General features: G+C 40.7%; 1 protein-coding gene across 1 annotated transcript in view; it reads left to right on the top strand.

Annotated features, from left to right (window-relative positions):
* LOC124069983 (probable G-protein coupled receptor 158) overlaps positions 1-15,214 on the top strand; it is a 52,071-nt gene extending 36,857 nt beyond the window's left edge. Inside the window, exons 7-13 of the mRNA XM_046409555.1 lie at positions 137-375; positions 4,046-4,184; positions 7,972-8,077; positions 9,877-10,023; positions 10,244-10,487; positions 11,206-11,771; positions 12,448-15,214. Coding sequence (XP_046265511.1) covers positions 137-375; positions 4,046-4,184; positions 7,972-8,077; positions 9,877-10,023; positions 10,244-10,487; positions 11,206-11,771; positions 12,448-13,395 — 2,389 coding nt within the window. The 3' untranslated portion in view covers positions 13,396-15,214. The remainder of the gene's footprint in view (positions 1-136; positions 376-4,045; positions 4,185-7,971; positions 8,078-9,876; positions 10,024-10,243; positions 10,488-11,205; positions 11,772-12,447) is intronic.
* The last annotated feature ends 283 nt before the right edge of the window (positions 15,215-15,497 follow it).

Below are 15,497 nucleotides of genomic sequence, written 5' to 3'. Positions count from 1 at the left end.
TTTAATTCAAGTGGGCATATTAATAAGAGCAGCAGCCTGGGGTGTGAGTTGTCAGTTGCAGAGAGAGAATCTCTTATTCACTGCTTGTCATCATTTCACTCAGCAGTCTCTTCCTCCTCTCTGCTGCCTCACCCAGGGTGTTAAAGGTGTTCCTGTCCCGCACGGCCCAGAGAACGCCTTACATGACCAGCTGGCGGGTCTTGCGGCTACTGGCGGTGATTCTGCTGGTTGTGCTGTGGTTCCTGGTGGCCTGGACCTCCGCTGTGTGCCAGAACCCTGAGCTAAATCAGGCTCTGATCACAGCAGGGCTCACCCCAGAAGGGATGCAGTTCAGCATGTGTCTGCTGGACCGATGGGACTACATGATGGCTGTCGGTGAGTGAGTGTTTTCTGGGTTTTTGTAATTGGTCATGTTCCTGATGTGTTGTGATGTCTTCACATGACAAGTGAGGAAACTTGGGTTCTACATTACACTTAAATGTAAAGAGCTTGGGTCTGGGCTGCTCAGGTAGTTTAGAAACTTTGCTTTTGGTAAAAGCTGCTGACATGGTCAGGTGGAAAAACTTCCTGATACCACATTTTGGTCATGCTGGTATATTCTAGAAATCCATTCATTTCGCAGTGCTCCAGCGCCTTTTTTCTGAACTTGTATGTTTTTAGCATGTTTTTAGACTTAAAAAATACACACACTTAAAGCAGACTACATGAAGTTACATAGAAATATAGAAAGTGCCGCTGACATATATCTAGGTGTTTTGCATTCTTTTTACTGATATTGGTGACATTTCTTAAAAAGTTTGTAAGGGTTGTAAGTTAGTGGTTTAAAGTCCTGCTGCTCCAGTTCCGGCGTGATCAAAGAGTTAACAGCCTGCCATGGTTAATAATCTGATGGACACAGTAAAGCGAAAAGACTTTCCCCGACCTCGCAGGAATTTTCTGACTTATCTATTGTGGACAGTGCAGTCCTCTTTATACAAGCTGGTGGTACCTACAGCAAATAGATTGCACAAATAGGGGACTGTTTTAAGTCGCTGAGCTACATCGTCAGTTACCAGCCAGTCTTAAGCACAATGCATCCATTGTTGTTCAAGTGACAAAACACGTCAGACAGAAATAAACTGGCAGGCTGGGGAAACTTAGTTTTGTGTAAATGTGATAAACATCTTTGCGTCTTGTCAGAGATGAATAGAGCCACCTCAAAGCATAAAATGGTCCAAAACATGCTGCCTGCTTGCCAGAAGACATTATTGTGCAGTAATGAGTCTGTTTATTGAGTTCCTTGCCCTCGAGGAAGCATTTTGTAAAACCTTGGCTTTAAAATGGATGCAGTTATGAATTTTGATGATCGTGGCCATTGTTTTATTCACCTTTCCCAAATGAGCTTGCTCACAAACAGTTTAATGAATGATGCCTTGCACTGAGGAGGTTACTCTGCTAAACATGATGGAGTAGCCCTCTCTTACAGTGTGTCTGGCTGCCACCAGCATTAAAGCAGAACACCTCCAGAGGGCACAAGGTGCTGCCAAGTCTCTCATTTGTTTTTACAGCCTGTTGCCACAAACATGTCTCCAAGGACTTCCCAGGGGATAGGCTTGTTTTAACTCGACAATAATCTAGCACTGGATGTATAACAGGACATGGAAAATGTCATATATATGAACACACATGGAACACATATGGAAAATGTAATGTATAAAACAGAAATATAGACCAAGGAAAAAGAAGACCCTCTCCCACAACCTAAAACAATCAGATTGTCAGCAAAAAGAGGAAAAAAACCCCATGACAAAAGTAATCATTTTTGTACAATCGCTAAAATGAGAACCGATAGCATTATTGATCTCACAAGCGTGAAGAGTGATAGTATTGGTGAGAAGTTGCAGGTACTTTTCCTCAAGTGTCCTGCAAGTACCAAGATGGTTTGTGTGTGTGTGTGTGTGTGTGTGTGCGTGTGTGTTACAGTAGCTTCCTAATGACCAATTCTTAAAGCAGAAGTCAGTGATGGGCACCTCACTGAAGACAGTCTGACAGCAGGGGAGACTAATCCTGTTTGGAAGAGGGGTGAGGATGGATCCCTGAGAGATGCTCGGTCTGTCTCTGAAAGCTTATAGACTGACATACACAGAGAGAGAAAGAAGTGGCAGGGAAAAAGAAAAGTGAATCCTGTGAAGTATGAAGCGTGTTGGGATGTGGGCAACGATGCAGAGAGAGTTTTCCACCAGCTGGGGAGGGGGAGAATTGAGAAGAAGAGGAGGGAGCTGTTGAAGGGAGGACAGCTGAGGACACTCTGGAGACAGGACAGAGGAACGCAGCATCTTCAGACGCACAAATACCGCACTTTAAAGTGAATGAAACGTAGGGCACACCAGTGTGTTTTCGAATCTGTGTGTGCGTTCAAGACAAGACAGGAAATGAGGGATCCCCGCTGTTCATTCTGACAGCCAGCGAGAACACACAGGGACAAGAAGGACAGTAATGGAGGACAGGAAGCACCCTGCGAAGCTGTTTTAGAGGATTCTAGCAATGCCAGCACTTGCCACGTCGGTGAAAATTCGACTAATTGCTTTTCTGCGTTTTCACTTGTTCTGTCATGACATTGACAAGGGAACACGTGTGTCTTTAAATGAACATTTTGTCTTGAAAAGCAGAGCAAAACGGTGCTGATGCAAAGCAGCACTGATGCTAACAATAAGCAGTTAATTTGAATCTGAAATTAATCTGCATTCGACTTGTTATCCTCTTTATTCCCTGTTGCAAGCAGCTCTCAGTGCATCCCTGATTCAGAGGCTAAGGGCCATGTAATTAGTGATGATTTATAGACTAGGCCTATTCATGAATATTAATAGACTGTAATCACTGTAAAGACTTTATGGGCTCATATGCCAACACAGTACTTGGCACACTTCTTGTTGCTCTTTGCTGTATGCAAACAAAAAAACTAGCTCATATAAAAGTTTGTGTCAGAGGACAATCTCTGACTTGGTGATGCTCATTTGGAATTTTTATATGCTCATATACATAAAAACTAAAAATATTATTCATTTGACAATGCAGTTTTTTTAACAGTAAAATAAGGATAATCTTTTTGTTCTACACTACAGAAAGGCAAATACGAGCTCTATTAGACTCAATTTCATACCTCCGAAATGCAGCAACCCTAAAGGACTGCGATTCATCACCTTCCAAAAAATTCACATTGATTTTTTTCAACTGCTCTTCTTTAAAATTTCATTACACTGACAACCTAGGCAATAATGAAATATTGGTCTACTTTTAATGTGATTTTTGTTAAGCCAACTTTTTCAAGACATCTTCTTGTGTGTTACGGTCAGGCTGTGTGTCCTTGGTGAGATTAGACAATAACAGGAATGTCAACACGCTGTCGAAGAAGCAGCTGCCTCCCATCGGGGAAACACTGCAAACACGGGGAATTCTTGCTAAATTAGGACCTGCTAAATGTGAAACTACAATATTACCATCAACACAGTCAGCATCAAGTGTCAGAGCAGGGTTGAGGAAACACGTCTCTAAATCAACTAAATCAACCTTCAAATGAATAGCTTAAGATTTTGGAGAACATATTTTGGGAAATTTTTCTCTGAGAGTTAGAATAGAAGGTCAGTGCCACTCATGTTTGTGTGTTAAACACTGAGCTGTTTCCTACTGCTTCCTGTCTTTATGATAGGTCCTAGCTGCAGCTTTGTACTTAGCTCAGGGACATGAGCGTGGCATCAATCTTCTCATTTCACTAAAAAGCAGCAAGTGAGTGTATTTCTCAAAATGTTGAACCATTACTTTAAAGCCTCAGACTGAGTTGGGCACTTTGTTCTTTTAAAAGAGACAAAAGTTTCCAGCCTCAAGGGAGGTGTGTGTACTAAAAAAAATACTACTTTCTGGATTGATTGTTGCTTGTCCTATTTTGACTATACAAAGATTTGCTAAAAGACACCATGCCTAATTAGGAAATTAATAAAATGAAACTTTGACTCTTACCTCCAAACATTCCTTGTGACCTTTTTTTCATTTTTGTCCCTTTGTATCCCAGCGGAGTTCCTGTTCCTGCTGTGGGGCGTTTACCTCTGCTACGCCGTCCGCACCGTACCTTCTGCTTTTCATGAGCCACGCTACATGGCTGTGGCCATCTACAATGAGCTCCTCATATCAGCCATCTTTCACATCATCAGGTGGGTGAGCAAAAGGCAGTGGAACAGGTGTGGGTGTCTACAATCAGTGAGAGAAAGAGATGTGTGGTCAGGAGTGAATGGCAAAATTTTGCCTGTAGTAGTAGTTGTACTGAGACAGAGTAAAAGCAAGGGGAAGGTACAGAGAAGTGGATATAAAGAGACATTAAGCAAGACTAAAACAATGAAATGTCTTACTGTTCTTGATGAACAACTCTGTGACAGTATAGTATGACAAATAGCATGAACAATGCCAAGTGACTCACACGACTTCACTCCTTCTTGCGGCACAAGCTGTTGTTTAATCATAATAAGAGATATTCGGCTCTTAGAGCAGGCATAACAAGTGCTGAACATGTCAGATGAAAGGCACAGTTCACCCACCCCCTTCATCAGGGAAATGAACAGTGTCAGCAGAGCGCCCGGGTGAGCCACTTGAAAGGAGGTGAATAAGAAATGTCTTCCCCAGGCAGAGACACAGCATAGAGCCACTGTGCCAGAGCCCAAAATAAACGCTGTACCCTGTAACTGTCTGTCTGTCTTTTGTCTCACACAGAGGTGGAAAGTTACATAATGTACTCAATCAAATTTTACTTTTGACTAACCTACACTGCTGTAATGGGCTACTGGATGCTTGAATTTCCCCCAGGATCAGTAAAGTATCTATCTAACTATCTATCTAAACAACGTTTTTAGTTTTTTCAATGTCTTCTTGCTTGAATAACCATCATTCAGTTTAATCAGTTACACAAACCTTGGGATGATAAGGGCTCATTGAATTATTTCTTGAATTCCACATGGCCCATACTTCTTTAGAGAAATACGCCATCTTTAAGACTGCATTGACCAGAATGTTATTTTATCCGATATTAACAATGCATCTAATATCTTTGTGTAGACCCACAGTGAAAGGGGTTGTTAGCATCTTTTAGTCTATTGTTTTGACTTTATGGGCCACCACTTTACTGTATTGATTCTCACATTTTTCAGCATTGTTGCTAGCCATGGCTATAAGCCTGTCTTCACTTTTATTTGCTCCCTACATACCTGCTCAACACCACACTGCACTCAGGAGTTGATGGGAAAAATATTGGAGTCAAAAGGGGACAGAGCAGAAACACAAATTCAAATGAATGCTAATGTTGCATCTTGTCTGCTGGAATTCAATCACCGTTAGCTAACATGTCAGATGTAACCACTTTAAAAAGTGATCATATGTCAGTGTTGTGTTTTCACCTTGTTTAACTAACTTAAAATGGTTAGAATCATTTTTAGTTCCTATGTGTCATTTTGTTACACAGAACAACACATTAAACTTCTCAGCATTTTCTGCAGACTGGAATCTGGTGTGATGAATGTGATTTTTCTACTTTAGCAGCTGCTTCATGTCTGCGTTGTGTGAAAAGTTTACAGAAACAGTTGATTGAGATGCATATTAGATAGGAATAGACATGCAGGTACTGTGCATCTTACAGTTTAATTAGTAACACAGATAATGGCAACAAAAGGAAGGTGAGGAAAGAGCAAAAATGTTTTAATTTATGCACTAATCATATTTTTGAACTACAAAATCAGGAGTGACTGTCAATTCTGACTCTCAATTAAGTGTTTGTGTTTTCATGTGTGCTGTGTTTATGACTGAACATGGGCTTTGTCTGTTTGAGCTGAAAAACCAGAACTGTGTAAGGAATTGTGGAAGTAGTAACATGCACATTGTTACCTTTTCTTACCTATTTTTCACTACTTTGTCAGCCCTATTGTAGGGGAAATAAAACCGGCCAGGTGGTTTTATGTGTGTGTGCCTGCAGGAGCCCAGGGCAAAAAATTTCATTTGCCATACTTTCTCAGATAAAACTGTTAGTGATTGAATATTCGTTCATTTAGGCAGAGGTCTATTTTGCTCAGTTGGACAAAAAGGAAAAGATCAAATCCTTTTAATCCGCTGAGAAACTGAAAAGTCCAATGGGTACACCTTCATCAGTGGTGTGAAACTGTTATAAATCAAGCTGTTCGTGCTCGCCAGGAAATAAAACATTAGAGTGTGTGAGAGAGGTTTTTTTTTGTGAGCTGACAGAGTGAGTCTGCTGCTGCCGCTCAGAGATAAGGCTCGACTTGTGCAGGATGTGGTGTGTGTGCGAGCTGGGTTGGGACTGATGGAAACACACACACATTATGCTTTTGGATATCTAATGTGAATAATGAATGTGAATTGGCACTGATGACGAAGGTTGGACCCCAGAGCCACCTTGGTGGACCTTCGACAAACAACTCTCCAGGTCTCCTTCTGTCTCACACACGCACTAAAGCATTTGGTGCTGGTAAACAGGACTCTTCACAGATTTTACGCAATACTCAGCTTGATGCTGTCTCATAACTGCATTGATTTATCTGTCATGGTGTCTGGTTTTGATTAGTTGTGGAAAATTGGTGCCAAAATGCAGCCACTTTTTAGAACCCATTTAAGGCTTTTGTGTATCTTTAACAATCTGCAGTAGTAATTGGAGCAATTACCTGTACTGGTGCTCGTGAATACAATACGAACTATGATTTTAAAACAGCTGCAACAATCAGAATGATGACATGTGTTTAAAGGAAGCTAAAAGCTACTAAAATTGCTGAGAGCTTTGACATGGACTGTGCACATGGCTGGATTGAATCAGTGGTGACAGAAATGAATGTAATTTCTCTTGTGCAAAATTACTTGGTTTGGTGCTTGAAAACAATGTCTCTGCTCAGCTCTATAAACTTTTTCATATATAGCACATTATCAACTAAAACAAAACAAAACAGAGCAAATTTTTAAAATAAAGTAAATTAAACAGGGTGAGACAACAAACTGATGAAATTGCATTTTTAAAAAAGAAAAGTGTCAGAGAAAGGTTTAAAAGGGAGCATCGAGTTCATGGTCAGTCTGCCAGAGGACCAAAATAGTCATACATTCTGTCATTATGTTGCTTATGGATGGAATCACTGTGGAAATAAATTATGGAAGGAATAGTAATATGATTTCAAATGCTGAGAATCAGTGAACAACATTGGAAAATTTTTGGAGCCGCTGTTAGGCATAAAGATGAAAACATACTGTATGAGCTGTCAACATTTCACAGCAACCAAGAAGCTAAATCCTGTGGCTAAACTTTATTTTGGAGACAGTAAGTAGCAAAACCCTACAGGGCTGATCCATTTGATTTCAGCCCATGTGAATGCCATTCAGAGAAACAAACAGAAACACAAAGGCTCTGGGCGAGGAGTTAAACATTTTGTTTCAATGTGGAAGAAAGAGCAGAAAACAGAATAAAACTAAACAAAAAAATCTACAGCCATGCAAGCAAATCTTGGAGGCCATATTCAGGCACAATGGTACTTATTAAGCTAAACAATAACAATAACACAATAACAGTGGTAACATATTTAGTGAGTAAAATGTTTATAAAATTTTAGTTGAGCATGTTAAGAAGCTAATATTTGTTAATCAGCAACAAACAAAAAGTAAAATATGTTAAAATATATTGGTGATTAGCTTCTTTAAAACCTATGTCAAGTATTTCTTTGTATCTGCGGCTCATTCCAGTGTACTGTTGCTTCTGCTGCTACAATTTCCCAGTCAGTTTTGTTTTTGGAAGTGGAGTGCCTCAGGGTGGTGCATTTTATTTGGTTCTCCTCATCCAGAGAATCACTAAAGGGTGCTTTTATTGTCTGTGTTTATTTGTGTGTTTGAGTATATTAAACACCAAGTATGCAGTTCAGCTGGCTCTGACGTATTGACTTCGATGTCGATGGTTTTCTGCAGGTTCTCTCTGGTCCTGGGGCTGCACCCAGACTGGATGCTCATGTTGTTCTTTGCTCACACTCATCTGACTGTTACTGTGACCCTGGGCCTGCTGCTCATTCCAAAGGTAACAATTCATACCTGCAGCACATGAACCACGTTGCTAATACATTGCTGGCATGTCAGTCAGTGGTCAAATCTAACAGGATTTACTGAAGGACTGTCTTAATGTAACATTTTGAGGTATTTGTACTTTACTTGAGTATATTCATTTTATGTCACTTTGCATCTCTACTCCTTTACACTTCAGAGGGATACTGTACTTTTTCTGTCCACTACATTTATTTCACGGTTTGTTGCTTAATATTTTACAGAGATTCTATTCTACATAAAACATATCACACATCTTAAACCAGTTATTAAATATATTAAACCAAATATTTCCAAAGCAAAAGAAGTAGTTCTAACCCCTGAATGGACAAAAATTCCCACAGAAAGCCTTCCCAGAAGAGTGGAAGCTGATGTAGTTGCAAAACTGTAATGTCATTAAAGTTCCTGTTGGTGTAATGGTCACATGACCCAATTCTTTTGTCCATATATTGTATAAAGCAGGTGGTTGCAGTTTTGTGGCTGATCAGTGTATTTACTTGCTAAAATATTTGTTCTGTGCTCAATTGCTTGCTCAGGTTTGGGCACAAATGTAATTCCTTAGAATTCTGGTATTTACATAAATGTAGAAGAGAAGCAGCTCCCATAAAAGAGCTTCATGAATGTGATCAGTGCAGACGTCCTACTTTCTTCTAACTTTTTCTTTTTTTTTTCCCAAATACCCTTCAATTATAATGGTGATATTTAGTACAGAGGCATTTCCGCAATGGCTACTGCTGTGCTGAAGCCTGTATACACAGCAGTGCATTAATCATCCTAAGTTCATTTGATATCAGCTATTTGGAACACACACATGCACCCAGATGTGCTCAGACACATTTGCTACCATTACCTTAAACTCATTCAAACTGTGTTAGTGGTTCTAGTAATTTAGCTAAGCACTCCAGCGGGAGTCTTTATGTGCAATCTCTCAAGTCTGATAGAAAACATTTAATTCTCCTGCTGTGTGAGAAATGCAATACAACATCAGTGCTCTCCATTCTTTCATTCTTTCTTAATTAGGCACCTCAGAAGTGCAAGTCAGTTGAGTACATTCAGATAATTAAGCACAAAGGGAGGATGTTAATTTCACACAGCATCTGTTCCTGAATATGGGATAAATATTTGGCCTCTCTTTGTTTCTAGATTTGTTCTTCAGGCAAAACTAAATAATTTGGTCATGAAAATTAAATCAAAATCATAACAGACTGTTAAAGATCATTCGCCTCAGCACCTTAACGTGTTACTGTAATAACAGTAATAGTAATAATGCAACCTCATCTCAGATTTGTGTATTTGTTGCATAAATCTGAATATTTATTCCTTAAATGAAAACTTGTTGATATTGCTGAGGGTTTTTTTTTTTCAGTATCAGTTGACTGAGACTAGTTTGAATAAAGAAAACTTGAATTTGGAGCCATCCTTAACTTGGGGTTAAAAATGAATATAGTGACTGCAATGATCAGCCTTATATTAAATAAATGTGTATAAAAATATGAATCTCATATAATTAGCATTTTTTCATATTCAACAGTTTTTCTACATCAAATCTATATCAAAAAATATTTTGCTACAGGAAAATGTTCACTTGTATCCCATGACATATGACCCCTTTAGCAAGATATTTGTTTTTTAATACAGTAAATCTAATCAGAGGCATCCTGTAGGCCAAAGTAAGATGTTTGAGAGGTTTCACATATAGTTTTACATCTTTTTCCTCACCCTTCCAGCTGGCTCAGTGCCAATGCCGTCTTTAACCTTGCTCTCCATCTGTCTCAGTTCCTGTCCAAAGGGACACAGGCCAGGGATGATATTGCCACTGAGGCCTATGAGGAAGAGCTGGACATGGGAAGATCTGGCTCTTACCTCAACAACAGCATTACCTCAGCGTGGAGTGAGCACAGCTTGGACCCTGAGGATATACGGGTAAATTAACATTCAGAATCATGGCGAGATCTTAAGTCTGTTCAAGTGCAAGTATGCCAGCTTTCCTCCTGCTATGCCGCTAAGATTCAGCAACAAGATGATGCCACATGAGACAGATCTTTGTTGCCATTAACAATAGAGTTGGGTCTGTCGGGAACTGCAGAATATATGTAACTGGTGCATATGTACATGCATTTAAAGTCCCCTTCTTTTTCTTCAGGATGAGTTGAGGAAGCTGTATGCCCAGCTGGAAGTCCACAAACGTAAAAAGATGCTTGCCAACAACCCTCACCTACAAAAGAAGCGTAACTCAAAGAAAGGTCTGGGCCGCTCCCTGATGAAACGGATAACAGAGATCCCTGAGACCATGCACATCCACCGGCAGTGCAGTCGTGAGGATGGCAGTGAACATGGCAGCAACCGCAGCACCCTGAGGAGAAACCCTTTTGAACCGAGTCACCATAGTAAGATCATGTGTTCCACCTGTTTACTGTGGTTAGGGTGATGGAAACAGCATGGAAGTTAAGATATTTTTCACAACTGAAATGTAGTATATGACTGAGCTGTTAGGGGAGTTAAAGCCTGCAGGTTTTTCTTTTCAATCTGTCCATGTTTTTTTTTTTCAACTGTTTTTATATTGTTAAACTCTTGAAATTCTGTTGCTTATCTTCAAACATATATCCTGGTTTTGCTTGTGATTTCCTCATCTCCTTCAACAATATATAAAAAGGCAAGTTATGTTTAGAAAAATACACATTTTGAATGGAAAACATTAGGAAAAAGGAGCCAGCTCTAAAACACAGTTGTAGCTAGAATACATAGACAGTGACAGTAAGCCAGCATGAACAATACTAACACCCTGAACTGAATGATGCAGCTAAACTGAACTGTGGTAAACATACCATGGTTTAGCTTGTTCTTGTAAGCACATCTGAGGTTGATAGGATTGGTTTTGCAGGTATTTAGTCATAAATCAAAATACCGGACAAAGTAAAGTTTTAACCTAATTGACCATGAATACTTGAAAAAGTTCATGACTATCCATCCAATAGCTGCTGAGGTACTTCAAATGACACACCAACAAACTCATATTACCACCTTGGAGCCTGCTAGCCTGATATGTAAACTCATATCCACAAGCAACCACTTTAATGGCATTTCATTGTGTAAATCTAACCTCAGGCAAACCTCGGGATGACTCCCTGAAGAACAAAGTCATGGGCTTGAAGAAGTCACACAGCTTTGACCATGTTTGTGACCAGGATGAGGAAACTGGAAGCCAAGCTGGCTCAACTGCTGGAGACAAAATGACTCCTGTTGGAGTTGTTGGAGGAGGTGGCGAGGGTTCTCTTCTGGGTTCCCTGATTGGCCGGAAACATGCCAAGAAGCAGCTGGAACCAGCTGCGACCCCACCAAGGCTGGAACCAGCTGAGTCCACTGAATCCGTTCCACTGTTCTGGAAGTCAGCCAGCGCTCACAATTTAACGCATGAGAAGAAACCTGTCCACCTTCGGACCTCCATCATGCAGAAGTCTCTGAGTGTAATTGCGAGTGCCAAGGAGAAGATGCCAGGCCTGACCAACAAGACTCAAAGCGTGGAGGATGCCATTAAGAAGGGTCTGAAGGGGCAGGAGGAGAGGATGCTGTCCGAAGTAGATGAGACACCTGAGCATTATCCCAAGATGATCATCAGCCAGTCAGTGGAGTACTCGAAGACGCCTATGAAGATGGGCATCATGAAACAGCAGGTGCTTTTTATATATTTTCAGTCCAAGATTCAGATTGATTGGCCCATTAACATGTTATTTAGCTCGAGTGCTGAAATGTTAATTGGAAATTTATCTGCAGTGAGTCTTTAATGAAAAACAATCAAACATTTTCTGTTTTCAGCTTCTTAAATGTGATTTGTTGCCTTGTGTAGCAAAAATTAATTCTTCACCTTTGAAATAGTAGTTTTTCACTTAATTCAAGCTTCAAGCTTCACCTACCATCTTTTTCCAAAACATTCAATCACTCTCAGTGGATGGAGACCCTCCTACACAGAGCAGAGCAACTACTTACTGGTAGTGAGTAGTGAGAATGATAGAAGATTGAGATGTTACTTGTTTGTTTTGTTTGTTTCTCTGGCCAATTAAGACGAGTGGGTAATTAAATTCTGACCAGACTTTAGACCAGGACAGAGACAAATCAAGATCCCAAGATTCCGCGAACCGTTCAACACCCTCAAGTCTCCGCTGGTCTGCCCTAAAGTTCTGCACTCGTAGACAAAAAAGTTCTGCACTCGTAGTCAAATACTAAATTAGCGAAACTCCAAAAATCATCCTTGAACAGAGACAGAGGTTCCATCCCACCTACCTAAAAAAATACCTTGATTAATGCACTAATTGATTCACTAGTTGTGTATTTTATTGATTGATTTAACAGGTGAGTGGCAGCCAGCCATCCATTTGCTCTGAAACCGGTAGGAACCTTTACGATGTGTCTGAGGTGTGTCCCTGGGAGCTGGAAGAACCTCAGACTCCCACCGAAGTGAAGACACAGAAACATGTCTCTATAGCTCCTGGAGAAACCACCACCTGCCGGAGAGGCAGCAGCGGCTCTGGAATCGGCAAAGGTAGCCGGTCTCAGCAGAGGCAGAAAGGAGGGCAGTCCCCATCCAACAGACGCCGTTCCAAAGATAAAGGAGAACGGGAGGAAGGCAGGGAAACACGGAAATCTCGACCACCCAGGTCTCCTCTTCCTCTTAAGCCTGACGTCTGTCCCTGGGAATTCGATGAGCAGCCCATGCTGGGAAGAGATTCAGATTCCATCTCCCCAGACAGGATCAGGCGTAAGAAAAGCGTGACGCCCACTGATGGTAAACCCAAGGGGCTCCACTCAGACCACTCCAAGTCCACGGGGAGCCTTTTGCAGCCTCCCTCACTGATGGTAGAGATATGCCCATGGGATTACACCAGCCCACCTTCACCTAAACAAGAGAAGACCTGCAACAGCCCCACCACACACAAGAAGAAACGGAAAGGTTCCTGCTCGTCCAGCCACAAGGAGAAAGGCAGGGAGAAAAGCAAGGAAAGGCGGAGCTCCTCCAGCAAGCCGCCTTCTGAGAGGAGACGCGTTAGCCAGTCATCAGAGTGCAGTGGGCCGGTTTCTGAGCGACGAAGGAGCTCCAGCAGGGACCCAGAGATGATGGAGAGCAAGAGGGCGGAGGTTTTCTCCCGGGAGACCGAGCCCTCACACACCAGCTTTGCTCAGACTAAAAAATCACCAGAGAAGAAGAAAGAGAGCTCTTTGAGTTCTGGTTACAAACCTGCAGTCATGGCCGATGTTTGCCCTTGGGACTTTCAGGAGCAAAACTCTGGGGAGAGAGCATGATGACTGGTGTGATGATTGTATTTTTTGTATTCACAGACTGACAGCACAGACGACAAAGCAAAGCAACTGAAAGATAAAGATTTAATGTTGAATTTGGTAAGAGAGCTTTTTTCTGGGTGACCAGAGTGAAAACAGAATATTATTCTGCTGTCCACGGATGCAATCCAAACATTACAATTTGCCAAACAGCAAAGTTCTCGTTGTTGCATTGCATTGAATCTAACCTTGAAGTCACTTTAAATGAATTTGAGTCTGCACTTCTTCTTGCACATTTGTCAGAGCTACATTGTATGTTTGTTTAATCACACTGAGAACATCGAAGTAATCTGAAGATGAATCATGCCTGTATTTACCAGCAGATCAGACAATCATCTGTCAGAAACACAGTAAATGCTTCACCTAATAAGCTCAATGAATACTGACGGATGTTTCCCCTGCAGATGTTCTACATTACGCAATAAGTCAGTGGAGACTTCAGATTCTGAAGATGAAAACTAGCAAAGAGCAGGGAAAAACCTAAGGAAAAATTGTGATATGAGCTCTGAGAAGCAGGCCAAAACCCCACACTCAGCTGTGATGTCTTACCTTTAGGCCAAATGCATAATTCATGGCACAAACATGATCTGTTTGATTAATGGAACGTGGGAATAACAAAGGATTTTACTACAGCTTTAAGACGAGAAAAACTTAAGTAAAAGTACTCAATATACAGTATGTATTTTTTCAAAGATGCCGGTGCATGTGGCAAACTGTCAAGCATCCAATAACTAAATGTTTATTGGTTAACTTGTACTCAAATATGACAGTGGAACTTTTGATGTTGTTGCTTCTGGTATTTGTCTCCTCATGTACAACATGATGCTTTTGAAATAATGTGCATCGCCATTAATAATGTAAACATATATTTCAGATGGCTTGCAGCTACAGCTGAGCAGTACTAAAACATCCATGAGGCTCTCCTTTATCTCTTCTCCCTTACTCTATAGTCCTGCCCTGGATGTCCCTTCTCAGAAGCTGTAGTGTTTCCACATGTCTGGAAAAAAATGTGCTGAAATCTTTCAAGGACCAAAACCAAGCCTGACTAGGGTGGATGGTCTGAATAATGTATTTTCTCCACTTAGCTGCCTGTTTTACCATGACTGCACCTTCCTTCAAACCTTTACACAAATTCAATCGCTAAAACCATGACTATGCATGACCCAAGCTTCTTTTTTTTTCACTTTCTGACCAACAGAAAATGAGTCATTTACTATTTCAGGATCACCTCCAACAACAACAGTCAGCCTTTCTGTCCCGTGACAAGCCACCCACCAATGACACTGAATGCAGTGCAGCCAAACACAGTCAGTCACTTCAGCTTCATTAGGGTTGTATGTGCATGGCAGTGAAAATACAGGAGTATTGATACACCGACATTTGCATAAATTATGAAATACTTAAAGTGGAGCTGGGAGCACATGGAATTTTCAGAATATAGATGTCAAATGTTGTCATGTATTTATCGAGCATTTTAGAGAAGACCTTCTGTGTAAATAATCATCAAACATTCAGAAAAATGAAAGGCTTGATAAATAAACATGACGCACCACTCAAACTTTCACATGTTTTTCTATCTGATGGTTGTAGGCTGTTTGAAATGGAATGTTTAACTTGCCCACCACATGTGTTTTATGCTTGTTATACTATAAAGTGTTGCTGCAAGAAGTTACAATATGTTGTAGCATCCACATGGGAGTATTTATATTGTACATTCATATTGTGTTGCATGTACATACAGTAAATACCCTGTTCTCAATTCTGGATTAAATCTTTCTATTAAATCCCACTTTGCTTCAGGACTGTCCATTTCTTTGTTTAATATTTTTGAGGTTTACAGCAATGATCCGTGTGTCTTGATCAACTGAGAGCGTCCATCAACATGATAACATATTACTCAGCTCAAATTTGAATCGCTTGACAGAATCAAAACAATCAGCCATATTAATATCTTCAGGGTGGTCCCTGAGGCTGCTTGTAGTTTTCTCATGTACAATTAACTGATTAGCCATGGATTGGCATTGACATGAAGTACACAAAACAATATCATCATCATCTCTTTTAAA

This window comes from Scatophagus argus, chromosome 13 (genome assembly GCF_020382885.2).
Source record: "Scatophagus argus isolate fScaArg1 chromosome 13, fScaArg1.pri, whole genome shotgun sequence".
Classification (NCBI taxonomy): domain Eukaryota; kingdom Metazoa; phylum Chordata; class Actinopteri; family Scatophagidae; genus Scatophagus; species Scatophagus argus.
This window is presented reverse-complemented; position numbering and strand designations above follow the sequence as displayed.